The sequence below is a fragment of the Polychytrium aggregatum genome (genome assembly GCF_025602895.1).
Source record: "Polychytrium aggregatum strain JEL109 chromosome Unknown BJ171scaffold_1, whole genome shotgun sequence".
Taxonomy (NCBI): Eukaryota; Fungi; Chytridiomycota; class Chytridiomycetes; order Polychytriales; genus Polychytrium; species Polychytrium aggregatum.
The window spans coordinates 958,368-979,227 of NW_026516203.1; the positions used below are offsets into that span (position 1 = coordinate 958,368).

At 55.6% G+C, this 20,860-nt stretch overlaps 5 protein-coding genes across 5 annotated transcripts; all 5 read right to left on the minus strand.

Annotated features, from left to right (window-relative positions):
• Positions 1–46: 46 nt before the first annotated feature.
• Positions 47–1,896, minus strand: BJ171DRAFT_609087 (kinase-like domain-containing protein; the record flags this gene model as incomplete). The annotated part of the gene is made up of 8 exons (XM_053115251.1): positions 47–193; positions 348–489; positions 602–645; positions 773–865; positions 981–1,154; positions 1,314–1,468; positions 1,628–1,691; positions 1,816–1,896. 8 exons carry the CDS (start codon positions 1,894–1,896, stop codon positions 47–49), a joined length of 900 nt encoding a protein of 299 aa, XP_052971864.1.
• A 780-nt stretch (positions 1,897–2,676) lies between these two features.
• BJ171DRAFT_470721 (uncharacterized protein) lies at positions 2,677–4,080 on the minus strand (the record flags this gene model as incomplete). The annotated part of the gene is made up of 4 exons (XM_053108579.1): positions 2,677–3,095; positions 3,209–3,402; positions 3,628–3,640; positions 3,795–4,080. 4 exons carry the CDS (start codon positions 4,078–4,080, stop codon positions 2,677–2,679), a joined length of 912 nt encoding a protein of 303 aa, XP_052971865.1.
• Positions 4,081–4,809: 729 nt separating this feature from the next.
• Positions 4,810–6,539, minus strand: BJ171DRAFT_594803 (uncharacterized protein; the record flags this gene model as incomplete). The annotated part of the gene is made up of 4 exons (XM_053114548.1): positions 4,810–5,523; positions 5,707–5,900; positions 6,024–6,036; positions 6,254–6,539. The coding sequence occupies 4 exons, from the start codon at positions 6,537–6,539 to the stop codon at positions 5,096–5,098; spliced, it is 921 nt and encodes a 306-aa protein (XP_052971866.1). The 3' UTR covers positions 4,810–5,095.
• Positions 6,540–7,696: 1,157 nt separating this feature from the next.
• On the minus strand, positions 7,697–9,950 carry BJ171DRAFT_564294 (Ion transport protein-domain-containing protein). The gene is made up of 9 exons (XM_053113299.1): positions 9,910–9,950; positions 9,743–9,824; positions 9,493–9,571; positions 9,057–9,369; positions 8,734–8,963; positions 8,432–8,563; positions 8,163–8,288; positions 7,833–8,037; positions 7,697–7,760 (listed from the first exon to the last, which is right to left on the minus strand). The coding sequence occupies exons 1-9, from the start codon at positions 9,923–9,925 to the stop codon at positions 7,720–7,722; spliced, it is 1,224 nt and encodes a 407-aa protein (XP_052971867.1). The 5' UTR covers positions 9,926–9,950; the 3' UTR covers positions 7,697–7,719.
• A 275-nt stretch (positions 9,951–10,225) lies between these two features.
• Positions 10,226–20,855, minus strand: BJ171DRAFT_453954 (CCR4-Not complex component, Not1-domain-containing protein). The gene is made up of 23 exons (XM_053108233.1): positions 20,292–20,855; positions 19,766–19,985; positions 19,292–19,484; positions 18,751–19,045; positions 18,504–18,617; positions 17,960–18,289; positions 17,643–17,840; positions 16,036–17,478; positions 15,617–15,848; positions 15,342–15,518; positions 15,044–15,177; positions 14,803–14,941; positions 14,604–14,695; positions 14,345–14,497; positions 14,046–14,211; positions 13,711–13,841; positions 13,277–13,573; positions 12,934–13,172; positions 12,165–12,743; positions 11,842–11,956; positions 11,093–11,720; positions 10,744–10,876; positions 10,226–10,628 (listed from the first exon to the last, which is right to left on the minus strand). Exons 1-23 carry the CDS (start codon positions 20,430–20,432, stop codon positions 10,427–10,429), a joined length of 6,351 nt encoding a protein of 2,116 aa, XP_052971868.1. The 5' UTR covers positions 20,433–20,855; the 3' UTR covers positions 10,226–10,426.
• Between the last annotated feature and the right edge of the window lie 5 nt (positions 20,856–20,860).

Below are 20,860 nucleotides of genomic sequence, written 5' to 3' on the forward strand. Positions count from 1 at the left end.
TTCTGTCCCGCATTTGCCTGGTGATTGGATGGGTGCTCTGGCAGACTCACCTGATCGGCAGCGGCCGTGCCGAGTCTTCGGGGCCGGACTCTTTCTGCCATTCTCGGTGGCGTCGAATTGCGTTTCGGAGGGCCGCCTGTCCGTCAATGTCTCGGACGAAGGGATGGTCAAGCAACTCGCGGGCTGTGGGTCTCTGTTATCGAGCAGCCAAACGATCGTGTCAATGGGCCACACGCCGGGGATGCTCTTCTCCAGCCTTACACTCTGCCACCTCCAGTCGATCCGGATCAGTTTTCCAGCCTATCTCTCCTGCATATCAGCACTGCGATCGGCAGTGGTGCGCTTGCCTGGTTCGGTCGCTTCCCAAGACACTTGGATACAAAGTCGCGAAACGAGCTTGAGTACTCGGGGCTGATTCCAGGAGGCTCGTTTTGGGGTATGATGAAGAGCACTCTCATCGGATGGAGATTGGAGTGCGGAGGAAGTCCTCTGAGTCGACAGAAGGGATCTTGTTGAGCGGATCACAGTTGTCAAGTGTCGCAGCCACGTTCAGCAAGCGAGCGGATGCGTGAGTGATAACTCAATGATCTCTCTGACGTACGTTGCGAGCTCGATCGCAGTGATGCCCAGAGACCATATGTCGGCCTGGAGGTTGGGAGGCAAAGAAAATCAGTTATTCCTGGTGGCTAAAGCAAACTGGTACTCGCTAAGGAGCACATGGCATGGATCCAGGTGGTGTGCACAGAGTTGCCTCGTGTGGCGAGCAGAGTACCTTCATATTATATGCCGATCGCAGGATCACCTCCGGGGCCATCCAGTACGGAGTGCCGACAAATGTGTTCTTTTTTGTGATGGTTGCAGTTATCTCCAGTGCGCCAGCAACACGAGTGAGCGAACGGGCGAGCGGATATGTGAGCCATTGGATGCAACAGCAATTCCAGAATCGCACTCTGGGCAGGCGACATGAGCAGCAATCACACCTGTGCTGAAACGCCGAAATCAGCAAGTTTCACCTCGCCTTCCTCTGTCAGGAGGATATTTGCTGCCTTGATATCGCGGTGGATCTTGCCCAGGCCGTGGAGATACTCGAGGCCGTGCAAGAGTCCCTTCAGGATCTGGGCGACCTCATGCTCGGCGAAAACGCCTGCACGCAGCTATGCCAGAGCGAAAATGCCAGCCCTTGGCTGTCAGCATGCGGTCGCTCTACTCCTTGGGCAAGATCCACACAAGCAACCATGTGTGCCATACAACAAACTTCCGACCCGGCGGCGCTGTGCTGCGCTGCTGTTGCAAGCGATTCTCTTGTGACCTACCACATCGAGACACGATCCACCCGAGCAATACTCCATGATGATCCACAACTTGGTGCCGGTGACATATGAGCCATGGTACTTTGTGATCCATTTGGACTTGAGGGTCGAGAGAATCGCAATCTCCTGCATGATTTCTCTGATGTCGTCATCGGATTCTGTGGTGAGAGCAGTCGTGCACGGCTCGTCAGCAGAAAGCAGAGGCAGACGTGCGGATGACGGCGGCGGCGTCTGGCTCCAAGCCCCGGAAAATAGGGCAGATTCTCGATTGACACGGCCATGATGCTGCTGCTGCCGAGACAGGCACGTCGGCGTACCTTCAAAATCCACAATCTTCACAGCTACGAGTCGGCCCGAGTCGCGGTGAACCCCCTTGTAGACCTGGGAAGCGGCTCGACTTGAGTGTGTGGCTGTCGTATCGCTCCCAGACGAACTCGGACGACTCTGTCTGTCGCATGCAGCACAAGCAGCACAAGCGATGGGAGCAGTGCAAACAGATACGAACATCACCGAAGGATCCGCGGCCGATTCGCTCGAGCAAGACATACTGGTCCTGCGGATCAGTAGTGGGACCTCTGCTGAGCATCGTCCTTTCGCTTCGCTGACTGAAAGACTGCCGTCGTGAATATGAATTGGAAGGCACTCTAAGGCTTGCGCGAGCGGGCAAAGGCGACACACCCGCATGAATCGCCCTGGAGGCAGACGAAGCCCGCGCAAGCTGTCGTCGCTCATCCCGCGCAGGTCCGTGCCCTCCGGCGCATGCAGAGCGAAACGACGCCCTCATTTCTGAGCCCTGCATGTCACTGGTTCCCTGGTTCTGAAGAGTCACCATCCGTCACCAGAGGCGCCGGAGGTCCAGAACACACAGCGAGCGACTTGCTCGGCACGACTACCTGGATGTCGAGAAACCACGGAACACTCCAAGGATCGAGTGTATATCGGATCTCAATATTGCGCTCCTCAAACCAGCAATAGGCAGCATTACACTGCGAAAGAAGGCGAAAAGGCACTGCTGTGGTTTGTTCCGCATGGGCTGCAAGGATCTCGGTTTTCTGCCAGAGCTGCAATGCATCGCCCAGGGCCGCTTGCTTCAAACTCAGCGGGGCTCATGAACAAGCAGAGCGCTCTGATAAGAATTGTTGTGTCGATTGTGAATACATACATGTCCATCGAATATCTTTACTTCTATCGACCTCGCGTCAAGGCGCAGCCGCTGTCTCGCAATCCACAGTCCGCAATGTCAGGAACGCATTCGCAGTGCGCAATCGGCCATTCTCAAAGCAATCGATTTCGCGGCCCGGTTTTTTCTTCCAGCTGCAGCAGGTTCATGCGTTCAAGCGGCAGTATTCGGCGCGCGATGAGTCACTCAGATAACCACGAGGGCATCGAGACTTTTTCCGGGTGGGGCAGCTATTACTTCGGACTCGTTACTCTTCTGCGACCCTGCCTTGCGCCTGTCGGTGTTGCTGGCGCCCCGGATGTAATCGCTTGAGAGCAGGTCGCGGATGTGAACGCCAAAGTCGATAAAGACGTTCAGGCGATATGCATGCGTCAGGCCATTCAAATGGTCGCTGAAGGTGAAGCTGCCTGTGACGGCGGCGGCAATGTTGATGCAAAAGGCGATGGCGCTGGTGACGAGACAAAAAATGATCCAGATGACGTGGTTATGGACAATGAACTTCTCCTTGCCCTCCGGCAGAGTATCCAACCGAATGCCGATGCCCTGAACGAGCTTTGTGAGAAAGTGCAGATCCATGAACGAGGCAGTGAGGATATAGGCGTTGTCTGTATGGTGGGTTTAGAAAGTTGGGATGGGTGAGAGCCGTGCAGTTGACGGCCAGCACAGTTGCCTGGCCATAGCAAGCAGCCATCCCGCCAATGGTGTATGCGTGGCTTACAGTAGAACGAGAGGAATGGATTGAGGATGTTGACATAGTAGGGCGTAGATGCATAGTTGAAGAATCCGTGATAGATGACCCAGATGCCAATGAACTCTGAGAGGAGGATGAACAGGAAGCACGTTCCAAAGAACGTCCACACGGAGGCCTTGATAATCTTGCGGTTTTTGCTTTTGAGTATGAGGGCACAGAATCTGGCGGACGACACGGTGGGGCGAGATTCAAGTCAGAACAGGCGGAGCGAGACAGCTATTGGTATCGATGCTTTTGGGGCCATTGAATACTTTGCGAGTGCCACCATCTCAATTGTTGCAGCCACGATCGCTACAACGAATACGCTTGATGATACGCTCATTCCCCTGCACTCCTCTGCACTCCTCTGCACTCCCCTGCACTCCCCTGCACTCCCCTGCACTCACCGATCCGTTGATTCTGTTTGTGGTATTTCGGCATTCCACAGCCAAAGTTTGAGAGGGGAGCGTGAGCCACGCACAACGAACCGAGCTACAGGGAACTCTGGAATGCAGCACACGGATCGTGCATCGACTCAAGTCCCTGGCGGCTGGCGTTCGGGCCACCAACCTACCAATAATCCCGAGGAAGAGCGAAAGACTTTCCATGCTGATGTAGGCAGCAATCATGTACTCGTATTGCTGCACATCGTTTTCATTCAAGAGGCCCGCTATGGTCATGATCACTTGGATGTTCACCGCGAGTAGCACGCAAATATCGAGCCACACGATTCGGAAGATTAAGCGATTGTGCAGCCTGAATGCCACAAGCTTGGAGGCCGCAGTGAGGCACAGACTCAGAGTCATAAAGTTGATTCCCAGCGACAGGGCCCATTGCGTATGTGCGTTTGGGAGGCCCATAGAGAGCGACTCGCAGGTGGTATGAGCCTTTGCAGACGTGAGGGATTCAAGTAGCTCCGAAATCAACTGCGAGCTTGGAAGACGCCACGATATGCTGTCCGGGGTGCCCGACTGCAGTCCGGATTGGCTGGCTGCTCTCTGCCACTTGATTCCCGCCAAAGTCGATGGTCGGAACGGGATGAGGCGAAACTGGGTCGTTCGGGGATCCCAGGTCGCTTGTGTCTACATTATGGCGCCATATCTGCTCGGGCATTGGCCCTACCAGGGCCCTATTGTGCTTATTCTGGGGAGTGATTGGGGCTCAATCAGGCCACATGCGTATCGTGTAGTACGCAGTGCTTTCCCAGAGTCAATATGGACGGCGGGCGGCCTCAGTGGTTGGAAATGGCTTTGGGGAGGCCATATGATTGCGCTCCTTCACGACAACGTCTCGTCCGTTTTGGCACGCTGTACACTTTATTCAGAAAAAAAACGGGACAATATAGCCGTTTCCATGAACATGTAGTATGTGCTGTGCTTGCGTCAAGCAAAGCCACAAGAAATAAAACAGATCACTTTGGCAGCCTCCGAGTGAAGACCGCCGGTCGCTCTCCGATCTCCACAATCGGCCTGCATACTGTGACCATGTTGCGCGCCGCATTGACGTCGCGATTCCACACTGTCCGGCGAATGGTCATGGCCAGCGCGCAATAACATTGGGTAACAAAATATTCGATGAATGGTCAAAAACCCGGGTGTCCCGTTTTATTGGCACGCTGTAAATTGGGACATGTATCTATTCAAGAGTCTCAATGAAATCATTGATACACTCGGCTCCAGGATGTCCTGTTAAACTTTGCACCGAGATGTGCATCTGACCAGCCACAGCGGTGTGATAGCCGGGATACAGACACTCATTCATACTACGCTCTGTCGCTCAGACCCACCACACACCGTCAGCTCGGCACTTGATGAGCTATGGATAACGACTCAACGCCGTGTAATCGACAAAGCGCCAGTTGACCTCTGGCTGCTGTTAGATTGCCGTGATCTCGGCGGTTCTCTGTGCCTTTGGCGTGGTCGGGGGCTTGTTGATGTTGGCTGTCTTGGCGGTCACGGATGCCGACATGCTTCTCTGGCTGTCGGTCGTCGAGAACTTGATGTCGCTTGAGAGCAAGTCATGGATATGAACACCAAAGTCGATAAAGACGTTCAGGCGATATGCGTGCGTGAGGCTGTTGAGATGATCGCTGAAAGTGTATGTGCCTGTAACTCCGGCGGCGATATTCACGCAGAAGGCGACAATACTGCTGACAAGGCAGAGTATGACCCAAAGAATATGCTCGTAGACGATAAACCTCTCCTTGCCCTTGCGGATTGATTCGAATCGGATGCGGATGCCCTGGCCAAGCTTCACCAGAAAGTGCAGATCCATGAAGGAGGCAATTGCAATGTATGCGTTGTCTGGGGCAGCCGGGATCATCAGCACAGATATCTCATATCCAGGCCGGCGAAAGCCCTGCATTTCTTTGTGGTTACCCACACCCCTGCCCGAGGTGCGAATGCCCTCGAGGCGTGAGCCCAAACCATGAAATTGACGTGGATAGACGCCATCCTTATCCACCCAGATCTCTCCAAGTCACTTACAGTAGAACGAGAGGAAGGGATTGAGGATGTTGATATAGTATGGAGTTGAAGAGAAGGCAAAGAAGCTGTGATAGATGCCCCAAATGCCAATAAATTCCGAGAGAAGGTTGAAGGCGCAGCAAAGCCCAAAAAATGTCCAAGAGGCAGCCTTGATGATCTTGCGTGTTCGCTGGTTTGAGATCAAGGCACAGAATCTGTGGGTGTTGATGGGGCCAAGTATGCATGAGAATGCATTAGTCTATCTCGCTTGGCAGTGATACAATTGATCATAGTTGAGCAACCGGCACAGTTGGACATGCAGACAAGTGATGGCTTACCGATCCGTAGATTCTAGAGCCGATACAGGTGACCGATAATGCCCCGCAGCGTTTGTGCGAGCCGCCCCGCACCAAGAATGCAAAGTGAGTATGTTGTACATCGAGGAGTGCACAACCACTCCATTTGGCATTCCCATGCCCAGATGAGACCAGGCGCAAGGCGAAACAAGCGACCGTCACTCCTGGTCAGCTCAATTGCATGGCGTGGCGACAAGAATACTGCTGCTTACCAATGATTCCCAGGTAGAGGGAGAAACTTTCCATGCTTATATACGCAGCAATGATGTACTCGTACTGCATCACGTCGTTCTGATTTAGTAACCCTGTTATCGTTATGATAACGAGTATGCTCGACAATATGAGAATGCCGATATCGAGCCACACGATCTTGAAGATGAATTTACGATGGAGCTGGTGTGCAATCAGCTTGGTAGCCGCACTGATGCACAGGCTCAGGATCATGAAGTTAAGTCCAAGGGAGAGCGACCACTGCGTCTGAGGATTGGGAGGGCCCATGATGATGGATGGTGATCACAAAAGCGAACCGGCAAAGATAACGGGATGGGATAGGGAGTGGGGTGATAAAGGCGACCAGGTCGTGCTAGATGAAATCGGTGGGGTTGCGAAGGCGAGGGCCAAAAATGGCAGCTAAATACCCCTCATAACCAACCACAGGCGTCTCAGTCGCACTGGAGGATCAGACGAGACCATATGTGTTGTCTCAAAGGCCCCAGAGTCACCAATTGGATCAGCTGGTGCATTGATGCAGACTTGTGCAATATGTGGACTCCATATGAACTGCAAACCGGACATAGTACGAATGACGAATCCTTCGGCGTGGCAACGGCAACTATTGCAACATCGCTCTTTCAGCTGAGACTGAATGAAGGAGCAAGCAGACCTCATTCACCAATCAGCATGTCCGCGGTGAGCAGTTGCAGGAGGATGCGACCGCCTGTCCTCCTTCGGACTGATCGATGTCTCCATCAAACAATGGACACGAGGCAGTTCATTGTTCATGGGTCATATCTCAGGTCCACTTTGCACATTTGACCGCTCAGCAGCACCATATGTTGCTCGATGGCAATGGATGACTTTCGGCGAGATATTTGATGCCGAGACCCTCGATGACGTCACCCGCTGCAATATGTTCGCCACGCACAATGGCCATACCTTATTCTCCCGAGTTCTCATCGAAACCATGGGATGCTATGGCTCGGCTTGCAGGCGATCCAATAAAAAAACGGGACTCCCTGGTTATTGACCATGCTGGCTTCCAGACAGTAGCTTCTCTCGGCGAGCTGCAGCGTCTATTACGTATTTTCTGAAGCCGGGACGCAGTCCAATTTCACGCGAATGTGCGTGCAGTAGCAACCCGCGTCCATTTGCAATAAAGCTGATCTCCGAGCAAGGACCGCGGGTCGCTCTCCGGTCCACAATCGCCCTGCACCCAGTGATTAAGTTGCGCCCGCATGAATGTCATGATACCACGCGTTCATGGCCAGCCCGATATTCGGTCGTTTATCACGAACCGGGTGTCCTGGTTTTAACTGCCACGACTGTTAACCCAGCGAGACGCCTTTGATGGAGACAGGATATTCTATTCTCTAAATCCTGAACATGAAGCGAATACACGACCCATCTCTTTGAAGCTCAAGCATCTCGACTCCTGAGTCATTGCACTTGATCGCGCAGCTTATCTCTCGCTTTGGGTGCGCGACTGCAGACGGCGATCCACTATGAAATTCAGAGTGGAGGTCAGATGAAGTACCGGACACAGTTGACACAATCGACACAAGTGGTACGCACCGTATTCCGCAAGGCAGTTTGCAATTCCAAAATGCGTCTGTTGGATGCGGTACATGCTGTTTTCGTGGTAGTGAAGCGTCACAATGAACGTGTCGAACCACATCAAACTGCAGCCCAGGTTCTGGACAGCGGCAATATCCTCGTGTCGCAGCGTTCCAACCATTTCCTGCAGAAGTTCCTGGAAGTTGCGATTGCGGCCACCTTGCTGGATAGATGTCGTTGTCAATTATCGGCGCATTATGTTTCGGATTGGCGATGCCGTCAAGCGATACATGCACTCATGCATATCCACGCGCGTGCAGTCGTCTCCTGCAGCAGACTCGGGAGTACCTGGGCAATCAAGTGGCTCATATCCTGTCGCTGCTTCTTGAGAAAGAGGTCACGCTTCATCAGCTTTTTCTCACGGCGCTTTCTCATCTGGTCCAGCCGGTCGGCTTCGGTAGCGTCGTCGATGTTCTGGTGCCGGCAGATTGAAACAGTCCATCAGCATATGCAGTCGCGAGTGCCATATCGATTGAGATCCAGGGCCGAGCCAAGGTCCCGGTCTGGCTCGCACAGCCCGAGGACAGCGATCAAACGGAAACGGTGCTTGAACTCACCTGACACACGACCGCAATGAAGAGGTTCGAAATAATAAAGTTGCCGATGAAGATGAATATGACGGTGAAGGCTTGACTGCCGGTATACCCCGCGCTGCTGAGGTGCTCCTGATACGGGAGCCATCCATCGGCCTTTGAATTGGGCGAGTGTACAAGGAAAAGTCGATATGAGACGAGCCGAATCAGGGCCGTTGCGTATCTGACGCTGGCATGGTACTGGATTCCCAGATCGATAGAGGTTCGTTGGGACGACCGCCGGATTGCTCAGCGCCAAAAGCTCACCACAGACTCCCAACACCTACGCAGACATAGATCCAGAGCGTGAGCAGAGAGCTGCCCATGGAGCCCCAGTCGCCGGGCACGCCACTGCTGAAGAGGTAGTGACCCATAACTCCGAATATAAACATGATCATCAGCATCAACACTATGATGTCTGCAACGTTGTTTCGCAGGGTGTTGACCAGAGCGTCGGAGACAACCTGAAGGCTCTGGATGCGGCCAACGATTCGCAGGCCACGAATCGCACGGAGACCTGCCCTTTCGAATGGTTAGTGAGTCGCAGCGTGCCGGTGATCGCAGGGGCGACAAGCAAGAATCAAGTCACTTGGATCATTAGATCTCGTACCCTGCACCAACTTGAGCCCTGTCAGCGTGATCGACAGCTGGTCCGTGAAGATTCCGACTATCCACTGAGCCAGAGCCAGCACCAAGACGAGCACGTCAAACTGGTTGTAGAGGTTGGCCCAGTAGCTCCATGGCTCCGAGTATATCTTCAAGAGAAACTCGGCCAGATAAATGCCGATAAAGACCAGATTGGCACAAGCCGATGCCCGCTGGATGGCGAGGCTGTTGTCGACGTTGATGAACTCTGCCTCGATCGCGATGAAGAGCATGTTCAGGATAATGACGCCCAAGCTGAACCCTTGCGAAAATGGGGACTGCAAGCCGGCAGAACAGAGACCGGAAGGGTGAGTGGTGTCGGTGCTGTTGCTCGGCCGATATGGCGTCCTCTATCTCCAGCGGGTTGCCACGAGGAATGGCTGAGTGAACGACATTCATACATGGACAACATTCCGCACAAAGTCGACTGCCGAGCGGCCTTGTTTCCGTTTTCTTTTTCGGCCTGTTCTGGTCGGTCGGCTATGCCATCCAGCCATCCGGCCATCCAGCACATCGATGAGATGTCAGTCGGTTGGCGCAAAACAATAGAGCCAGCGAGAATGAGGATCGGCAGAGCATCCTGATGTCAACTACGACGGCGTTGCCCAGCCGCCCCATCCGCTTCGCCCTGTTTTCGTCGCTCGTGCTGACCGGTTCACGAGCGGGCTCTTGTCAACTTCGGAATACAGCTCGCTTGCCTTGGCGGCAGCCTTTTTGTCTGTCCAGAGGGAAACTGGGGACAGAAGCAGCCGGGCCAAGGGTCAGAAAATCGGTGTTCGAAGCGCAGACGCCAGCAGGCATGGTCGACGAGGCAATACCCGATCGGATGCTCATTGCAACGGGATCGCGTTTGATGTCGACGACGCCGCGGTCGTGAGAATCGCTCGGCGGCCGTGCGAATCATTTGGCATCCCGAGAGCGGGCATGGAACCGGTCATGGCGCCAAATGCCTCGGATTCCAGTGTGGGTGCCATCCCAGTCGATGGCGGTGCGATCGTGGCAGTGACCAGAGGCATTCGCCGGCCAGTTCCCAGAGCGATCCTTTATTGCAATTATTCTGTCAGGCAAGGCCGTTCAAGGCCTATGCATTCGATTGTGAGCGGGACTGACCCGTTTCGCGACTGGGAGGGTGAATGCAAGAGTGAACGTATGTATATTTGAAAAAAAAAGAACGACCAGTGCCTTCGAAAACAGGGTGTCCCGTTTGTATCATCGAGTCATCCAATCTCATTCATGGAGCGGGGCCTCGCAGTTCCCCTCTCTCCGGGGCGGATCGCTTCAGATCGCTGGCCGCCGGGCGGGGCAGGTCCCGGCGTGGTCGAGGAACGAGCACGTCTACTGCTGCTGCTGCTGGTAGTTCGAGGCACTAAAGACCGACTTGCCAACCGTCTGGAAGAGCCGCTCAATCTCCGGAGCACACCGGATGAAGCCAGAGTGTGTCCAGAAACTGTAGCGCGGATTGCGGAGCAGCTCGATGAAGGTCACCAGGATGCCGTAGGGGTGGGGGCGGTTGGCGATGAGACGCTCCAGGAGGACGCTATCGGAAGAATCAGAGGGCCAGCGGGATCAGTACGGCAGATGAGTTTCCAGCCCGTCGATCCGAGCGCCAACTCAATCAGGGGAGGGCTCGTCGGCGCACTTGTGCTGCTTACCGAGTGATTTGCTCCTGGATAATCTCCTCCGAGGCCTCGGCAAACAGGAACAGCATCACACAGCTAAAATAGTGGGTATGGCTGTTGGGGTACCGCAGCTGGTTGGCAATGGCGCTGAAGAGAAGATATCGGCCTGGAGAGAGCGCCCGTGTTAGAGTGCGTCAAAGAGCATATTTTCAGCAGCATGCTGTGGGGGCGGGGATTGGTAGTACATGGGTGGCAGAGTGGTGGATACATGGAGGAGGTACATGGGAGGTAGATGGAGGCAGATGGAGGTAGATGGAGGTAGATGGGGGTGGATGGATGCATCTACATGCTTTGCATGGCAGGCAGTGCTGCGACACCATACCTTCGGTATCCAGATCTGCAGCCAGATGCTGGAAAATGTCCAGGGGCGCACCGGCGGTGAATTGCTGGCTGACAATAACGGACTGCTTGCCGGCCAGAGAAGCGATGGCGTGGGTGCCCACCAGGAGGACGAGAGCATTGATCACCGGGATGTTGTATCGGCTGCTGTCCAGATCCGAGGCGCTGGGCGGGGTCGTCCGCAGCAGCTTGCTCTGCAGGTCAATCAAGAACGACGTAGGGGAGCGGTTCTTGAGATAGGTCTCAATCTCCTGCTTGAAGTTGTTGGGGAGCAGGTTTGCAGTGAAGTCGGACATGATGTGAGGGTGCTGGTGAACCTCGGGCAGCTGATCGACCTTGAGATTCGGCGTGAAGGGGTCCGGCAGACGCATGTTCCGCGGGAAGGCACTGAGGATCAGGTTTCGCAGCTGGATGCAAGAGTGAGGGATCACATCGACAAAGCTGAAGTGATAGCCGCAGAGGAACTCGGGAAAGTCATGCAGTAGAACCAACAGCACTCGCAGCGTGCCCTTGTACAGCAGCCGGATGGTCTCGGTCAGCTCGTTCTGCTTGAGGAAAGGGCCGATGAACATGAACAAGTCCACCAGCAGCTTCTGGACCAACGGCCAGCCCTGAGACAAGACAAACGTGGCGTCAGTTGCGGCCCGATGATCGCCGAGAACAAGTGGTCTGTGCAAGCGGAGGAGCAACAGTCTCGCGAGATACGAGTGCACGAGGGCCGTCAGCACACACCTTTTGATTCTCCGCCAGAAGCAGTCTGGACATGAAGAAGCGGTGCGAGATCAGTTGCAGCCAGGAGAAGGCGAAGCCTGGGAGGAACTGTGGCCTCAGGGTATGGAACGTATTACTGGATGGGACAGAGAGGCAATGTGAGCGGGCAAAATCAGTCAAGCGGACACACACGAGGGATGTGATCCACATATCGCCGCCCGACAGACGAAGGCCCACCATCCTGCGCTTCGACACATGGCCCACACGCATGATGAGTGATGGGAGGGGGGCATTTGACGCAGCTCCATTAGCACGGCCGCTGATGCGAGGATGCAACCACATACCTCATAGCAGACAGGATCTGGAACGAAATGACTTGGAACTGCGACTCAAACACATTGATGTCGTTCAACAACATCGAAAATAGTCTGAAGAAAGGTCGCTGGTTGAAGTGGTTTCTTCTTTGCTCGTGGCTGTGGACGAGGACAAGGACGATGATCGAGAGGATCTTGGTCATCAGCGCCAGGCGGCCGGTGTTGACGCTGCCGGCACCAGACGCGGGCACTTCCTGATCGCGGATAAGTAGCACGATCATGCGAGCGAGAGCGTCGACACCCTGGTATGCCAAGTGGTGCGAGCCGTTGGTCGAGCGGTTCTTGATGTAGCTCTCGACGCTGACTTCGGTGCAGACACGGAAGAACAGGTAGAACAGGTCGTCGTTCTTGAGGATGCCCTGCTGCTGCAGCTGCGTAATGAAGGCGGCGGAAGCCTTGTCGTTGGAGCCAGGGAAGTGATACAGGCGCACCCACTCGGTGAACAGCATTGTGAACTGCTCACGCAGCCGGAGGGTCTCGCTGTCCTCTGGCGCGAACTCCTTCGAGATGGCGCCTCGCTTCTGCAGTTCCGCCATGAGCCGCGACACGCTTTTGCGGCGATTTCAGCGATGGAGTCCAGAAACACGGGAGAGCAAGGCCAGATACGGGGGGGCAATACACAAGTACGGGTGGCAAGAGGCAAGCGGTTAGAAGGCAAGCAAGGAGCACATACTGCCCGGACACGATCGCCCCCGCATCAGCAGTATATCGCTCGGGCATCGCAAACGCGGGCAGATACCTTTCGGACGATTTGCTGCGCTGGCTTTTGTAGAGGGCATCGATGGACGAGAAAAAGTCGTGGTAGGTTGCAACAGGGGCAGAGTCGTCGGCGATACAAACGCGGATGAGTTCGGCAGTGAAATCGATGGCGGTGGCGCGGCCGGACTCGATGAATCGCGACAGCTGCACGTCGAGCTCGCCCGTGTTGAGCATGCGCTGCTGGATCAGCGCCACGGTAACAGGTACATTGAACTTTCGCTGAGCGGCGAGGCGGGGAGAGAGCGGGTGTCAGTATCCAATTCGACCATGTAACACTGCAGCCGAAACATAGGCTCGGGTGCCTTGAGGATATCGGGCCCCACCTCGTCGTCTGCGTAGAGCAGCCAGGCGCTGACTTCCTTTGCGACTCGCTTCGATAGCTCGCACAGCCTCTCCAGCAGATAGATGTTGACCTCGCGCGAAAGGCTCGAGTCGCTCTTGTAGAGAAGCTGGACCACCTTCTGGGAGAAGACCAGGGCGATTTGATCGCGTTCGTATGACTGAACGACGATGTGCGGGATCTGTCGCAAGAGCAGGCGAATATCATGATGTGCGGGGAACGACCCCAGAGAGGCTGATGGCGTTTGCATGATGATTTTGCTGAGCTCGGCAATCATGGTCTGCGTATGCGGGGTGCAGCAGAGTGCGAGCGCCGAAGACAACAGGTGTTAGCAGATAGAAGATGGTGACTGCGAATCAAGCCTCACTCGTCGATTGGAGAGCGGGGGGTGCTCGGAGCGACCAGGATATGACATACCGAGAATCTCTCCTGGGCTTGCTGGGCATTGAGCGGGGCCACATCATCGTAAGGAGCGCTGGCCGTGTACGTATCCACGACAGGCACAGCACTGACGTGCTGCTGGGGACGCATGCTCGCCGGGCTCATGCCTTTGCCGGTGGCGGGGGGGATTGCGGCCGATCGAGCACAGCGGAAATAGTGGCGGAAGCAGAGACGCGCAGAGTGGATTAGAACGGGGTCAAAGTGGAGGGCAGGCTGACATATGTTCCACGCGACCAAGCGGCGTTCTAACATCGGTGTACGCCGGATGAGAGCGCCGACAGCTCATCCAAACACCTCCAAAATGGACATACCCTGAGCAGGCGCAAACGCGCGAGGAAGGGGCCGAGCGAACTCTTCGTACACGCGCATTTGCTGAGGGGTGAGACCGCCGAGCTTTGGTCGAAGCATGTCGGGCAGCGAGGCCAAGTATCGAGACGACGTATACACAGCCACATCATAGTAGGGCTGCGTCGAGCGCTGTGATACGGACAGGTCGAAAGTTGCAGCGGCATCAGCAAGATTGGGCCGTGATGCATCAGCACTGCTTCGGGCGGCGGGGGGGGGCGGCCTATGGTCGCAATAGGCTGGCCGAATCAAAGTCCACACATACCTCACGATGCTTCCGGCGGTTATGATACGCGGCGCTGAGCCCATCGTCGATGTCCGGGATGGCCTTCTCGGCTGCCGTTTTTTCAATGACGGAGCATGCCAGATCCAAGTTGTCCGCGACCGTGACATAGATGGCCTGGTCGGGGACGCTTTGCTGTCGCCGCCAAGAGGATCGGTCGTGCGGCGATTAGCGGCGACCACGTGTGCTTTGCAACGCAGCCATCGGCAGCCACAGTGCAAGCGAATGATATGCACCATACCTCGGCAAAGCCAGCCTGGGCGAGAAGGAGACGCATGTTCTGCATCATGCTCATTTTCAGCGGCTCGCGGCAGGTGACAGACGCAAGGCTCCCTGTGTGCCAAAAGGTTGAACCAACGCGCATTTAGCAGCCCGCTCGAGGTGCGAAGCTTATGCCAGCCCACTGACAAGGCGCAATATGCGGGCGCCGTGATACTGACCAGCAAGGTTCTGAACAATCATGTGACCGGCTTTGCGCATCTTATCCTCGTTCGGCTCAAAGGCAAAGTCCTTGACGACCAACTCGCGCGTCGCAATGCTTGCGATCGTGACGCTGCGCTCCACAACCGGCAGGATGATCTAGGATGCATACACAAATGATAGTCAGCCCCATGTAAAGCGACAATGCCAGTAGACAGGGGATGCGGCGGACTTGTGCGTGCGATCAAGAAGAGTAGTTACCTCGCGGATGGCCCGATCCATCGCAATATAAACGATGCGCTTGAGCGTCGCCTCGGGCAGGTTGAAGAAGCCGGCGCCATGATTGAGAGTAATGTAGGCAGCCAGATGTGGGAATCCACCCGCGCTCTCCTCCTCTTGAGAAACGTAAGCGAGAAGGCGTAATGAGACAATGTGCAGAGGGCGAGACAACGATCAGGGGGGAGACGAGCCGACGACCGGCGGCAGAGTCCACCATCGAACACACTGCCGAAACAACAGCCGACAGGGCGTTGTAGGATGCTTGCACTCGTGTCCGTACCCGCGTTGCTCATCTGGGGTGCATCGGGGATGGCTGAGCCAGTGCTGGTGGGCGCCCGAGGGACGGCAGAATCGAGTGGAGCAGCACTTGCACCGTTGGGCCGAGGCGCAGTGTATGGCATAGCCGCCTGGCCCGAGCGGATCGGGCGGCCCTCGAGAAGCGACGTGGGTGTGATTTCTGCACGAATGAAGCGGGGGGGGGCATTAGATACAACGATGGCGCTCTGTGCATGCACATCCATGGTGCACGAGGCGATACACAATGCCGGGACTGACCTTTGATATCCAACTTGATGCCGAGCTTGTTGCACAGCACCTCGATCTCGAATTTGAGATTGAGTTTCAGGTCAGCAAAGTAATAAAGCTCCGAAAGAAGCTTCATGATCGCCATGAACCACGGATTGGGCGGTCGGAAGACGGTGCTGTACATGACTTGCTCCAGAACTTTGCAGACAAACGGAATGACGACAATCAGGCGGTTGTGGTCGTATCCCTCGAGCAGAAGATCCTGTGAGCCGCCAAGGAATCGAAAAGGGAAGATAATTTGTCAGCGAGAAGCCAGAACTCGACAGGGCGCTGTGGGCTGATACCCCGACCCCAGCGCCGAGTGAGAAAGATGCTTATGAACATTGCCGGCCGTCTGAGACAGCCAGGGTCCACTAAAACGCAAAGCAGATAGGCACGATGCGACAGACCTTGAAGGCAAGATGCTTGTGCTTGATGGGAATGTTCTTGGCCAGCGTGACGCCGCCGAGCCAGAATCCCAGGTTCTTGAGCAGGGTTCGCTCGGAGGAGGATGTGACGGTCTTCTCCGAGTTCAACAAGACACGGATGTTTGAATAGGTCTCCAGCAGAATGTGGCGGTCAAGTAGAGGACAGGCCAGATAGTCCAGGAAGCGGATGTAGAGCTTGTGGTTGTTGGGCTCAATCGAGGCGCGCTTCACAACGAGATAGTGGCTGAACCACCGAAAGTACCGCTCATGCAAATATTCACGGATTTCGGTATACTTTTCTTCCATGTTGGACTCGACAATGTTGTTGACGATGAAGAGGATCTTGTCCTGGACGGCTTCGGGCGGAACCTCCGAGAACTGCTCGCTGTTGATGATCAGGGACTCGATCCGCAGGGCAGTGAACACCACCGGCTCCTCCGGTGGCTGATCGGCAGCGATGCCATTTGCAATGTCCTTGGGCAGCTCGTCCTTGGCTTTGGTGTCCATCAGCTGGCCAGTGAGATCCGTGATTCCACCGGGAACGACATTGGCAGGATTGGACAACGTGCTGATTCGCTGGATCAGATCGGGATATCGCTCGTGCAGATGGGGGATTTGAACCAGCAGACCGCAGTACTGGGGCCACTCGGCCAGCCGACTCTCGAACTGCAGTAGCGCGTTCATTCCAAAGGTGAAGAGCTTGGAGTTGATGGGCTGCCGCAGGCCGTCAAGCACATAGCGCAAGGCAATGCCGAGGGCCATCGAGTTGACAATCTGGTGCCGGATCAGCGAGCCAAACAGGCAGCTGGTGATCAGCAGCGCCTTGTCGGGGTACTCGGCAAAGAACTTGTACTCGCCAAAGAGGTTTTGGATCATGCACTTGAACACCTCCTGATCGCGCGGGTTCGCCGAGCCCTTCAGGCCCTGCAGCAGGTCGATTGTCTGCGGGATCGACATATCGCCCTTGAAAATGCGGTTGTAATAGGAGCTTGTCTCGTCCTCGACATCGGGGGAGAAAGTGCTGGCATCCAGAGAGCCGCCGGGGACAATCGACTCTTCGGGCGGTGCGGCAAGAGGCACAATGCGGGGGTACAGCTGAGCGCCAAGACTGAACACGTTTCGGAATATCTCGGCGTTTTCAGGAGACATGGCACTCAGCGAGCTGAGGACCCGGAAGTAGGTCGTCACTACCTCGACCGAGAGAGGGACAGAGACGGGCGGATGGGTGCTGCCCTCCTGCCTCATGCTCTGGATCGTGAACTTTTCGTTGAGGAACTCCAGACAGGCGCGGACGAAGAGATCCCCGTCCTCACGGATGTGGTCGAGCAGCCATTTTTCAAAGTTGAGATAGTCCCGGCGAGAAGCGAGCGAGGCCAAATCCAGTGCGAACGGATAGGACTTTGTTTCCAAAACTTGCGACAGAGACTGCCAGAGACAAGCGAGGCCAGGATACACAGTGAATGCAGTATGTCAGTCTCTCGAATGAGCACCGGATTTATAGCCATCATACAACGACAGCAATCGCATGGGGTAGCAGAGCCGCGCGCTGGTGCCCGCCAAGGAAGTGTCGGGATCGGTGGGAGGCCTACCTTGGTCTCCTGGGTCACGTCCAGGATCCGGGACAAGAGTGCCGGGTCCTTCGAGTACAGAAGCAGCAACCCGTTGATGACCAGGGACTGCGACGCTTGCCAGACACGCGGCAGCACCGCCGCAGAATTCACATGTCCGGCCAGGAACATCAAGGCCAGGTTGGAGCTGAAATCCTTGGTCAGAGTTGTCCATGGTGGCTGGGGCGAGATGAAGCAGTTGGGATGCGGGGCGAATGAGCTGATGACAGACGCTCAAAGAGCAGCGGGAGCAGCTGCACGAAGAGCGTGGGGTGTGGGGAAAAAAAGGCAATGCTTACAGGGATCTGGGAGAGAGCAATCAGGAGCACTTCGGGCGATTGGGTCGCGGCCTGGTCCAGAACCAGCTTGACTTGCTCTGATAGTCCATCTGCCTCCACAGCCGAGAGCCGGCAAAGGCTCTCAACGACATCCACGCTATTCCAGATCGAGTTGGTACTGAAGGGCAAAGCAACGGGCAGGGCCTCAAAGACAATCGCTTTGCGCAGAGGGAGCTTATTCATGGTGACGAGAACAGGGTGGTTCTCAATGAGCTCTTTGAGGAAGCCAAACTGTGCCTGGGGATTCTCCCAGGGTTCCAGAAACGCTGCCAGAGGGAATTCGGAGGAATCCTGAGGAGGGACGTCACGAAACAGAGACAGCCGAGGCAGAAGATGATGTTGGGTCAGCATTAACAGCCAAAGCACAAACAGGATGAACCACGCTTTGCGATCGAGCACGTCGCAGGCGAGGGAAGCGGCATGCCAAAGTCGCAACACGGCAGTTTCTCTGACGATCATGTGTTGACGCAGGCTGTAGAGGCATCGCCGGTATACGCGACCTTACCCCAACGCCGGTTCTGATGGCATTCACAATCAGGTTATATCCGCCTGGCGATACACTATCCAACTCGGGAGAATCAAGCGCACGGCCCAGCTTTATCCAGTCAATGTCGACACCCTGGATAAGGATCGGGATGGCTTAGCAGAGGACATTCGCGGCTGTGCCAGATTTGCATGTTGCTGACAACACATCGTAGCGGGGAAATATGCTCGGAAGACATCCAAAGGGCAGGGTCGGGCTAGGTACTCACGAGAGAGACCGCGTTGGTAATGACGCGGCTGGCGTCCCATGTGGACGGGGCTTCGTCCGGCAGGTCAGCAATGATAGTCGATGCCAGCGAGAGATCGGATGAAAGCCCATCGACGGTTTGCGCCATCATTCTCAGGACGGATGCGATGTGCGATTCAGAAAAAGTTTCGCTGGCGTTCGAGGTGGATATTCCGGCGTGTTGGAAAACGGACTGGAGAGAGTCATCGGAATAGGTGGAGACATATCCCAAGTCCTGCAGGAGCTTGGATATGCTAACGTTCGCATCGATTTCCGACCTAGATCGACACGGAAACCAACAGGATCAGAAGGGATCAGATGACTGCCGAGCGGATGCCGGAGAGGGGATATTGGAGAGCGGATGTTGGAGAGCAACAAAGCCTCAAGAAAGGCGCGGAAGAACCCCTCAGGGAGCGCTTTCGAACGTACGCCCAACAGCAACAGCGATAAAACAATGCAATCGACATTCATCGTAGCATGGCGGTGCATCGAGGCGATACCGTGCTCGAGTCAAGGGCACATACATTTTGGATGCAGCTTCGATCAATGAAAATCGGTCAGAAGAGTCCAGGCGAGGAGATGAGTGCTTTGGGATCAAGCCCAGATTGGACGATACGATGATGAAAAAGACACCGAGATGGAGCGAGCTATAGGCCGAATCGTCTCGGATCTCGATACTAGCCGAGGTGGTAAGAAAGTTTCTACAGATTAAGAGAGCTGATGGGGTGGCAAGTCGAAGCACAAGTCACCGTTGGGCGGGATAGGTTGCAGGAGACCCAGGCCACCACCCCGTTGGGACAGAGGAGCAACAGAGACATTAGCGGCGAGCGATGGCGACAAGACACAGCCGTCTCCTTGCTCTGCGATGGACCGTTTCCCATGTCCGGGATGCGGGCAGTGGACCCAGATCTAGATCAGGCTCTGAGCCGGGCACTGGATGGAGCGCTGGTTCTGGATCTAGATCTGGGCCAAAGCCAAGATCTGACATCTGGACCTACCCTCTTTGCTAAGATCGGGATGGGTGAGGAGAGCAAGACCCGTCGAAAGTAGTCTCTTTGAGGTGGAGCCTGATTGCAAGAGTCCAAGAACCGTCGATTCGGAAAGGCGGATGCGCTGGGTCGGGTGGAAGGAGGCGACTGGCAGAGAGGGACGCGGCTGCTGGTCGAACCACGACGAGTACAGAGGATGGGTTTGGGGCAGGTACGAGTGCGTAAAATTCTGTGGATGGATGGTTCGAGAAATGCGTACGTAGGGTGGAGAACGCAAACGAGAGCGAGAGGCGGTCAGCGGCGAGCCGTCAGCGCATGGATCGATCGGACACGAGGAAGTGCCATCGTCGGACTGGAACGAGGAGCCTGCGATCAAGTGCCGTGGACGATGACGGAGATTGAACTTGGCTCCTGGGTATCCGTGGCGCCTGCGATTCTGACTCTGGAAGAAGACGGCGACACTCTGCAGCCGACACAGGGACCCGGACGACACAGCCACGCCCTGCGGGACTGTCGTGGGCTAGATCACCCTTACCAAGCAAGATTCGATGTCCTTGATGTACAGGACGTTCGAAGCCAGGTGGCGACGCTTGAGGGAGTGCGGATAGAAAGGGGAACAATCGATGGAAGGTAGCAAAGGACAGGGGTCTGTAGATGCCTGATCCAGCAAATGCATTAAGGTGAAGGGACTTTGGAAAGCAATCGCAGCTGCTTATGATCCAGACGAGACAGAGTGAAGGACCCGAGGCCACCGGAGCAAGTCAGAGGCCTTCGAGGACCTGGCGAAGGCGAGAGAGGGGCGACGGAATAGAGTGATCCAGACAGAGCAGTGGTGGTGGAGATGGGAAGAGGAGGCGGCCGAGCCAGAGGGAGGGGTAATGGGAACACAGACGGATGCGACAAATAGATGCGTATGAGCTGGATGACCGAGGTATATACAGATGCGCGGAGGGCGGCGGTAGAAGCGACCCGGAGGAAAGAGGCGAGTTGCCGCTCAGCCAGCCCAGCAGACGGGGGGCGACAAGAGCAGGTGGGGTGGGGCCAGGAGTGGCAGGCGAGGCGAGCAGACAAACACCCGAGGGGCCGGAGGCAGCGGTCGGTTGG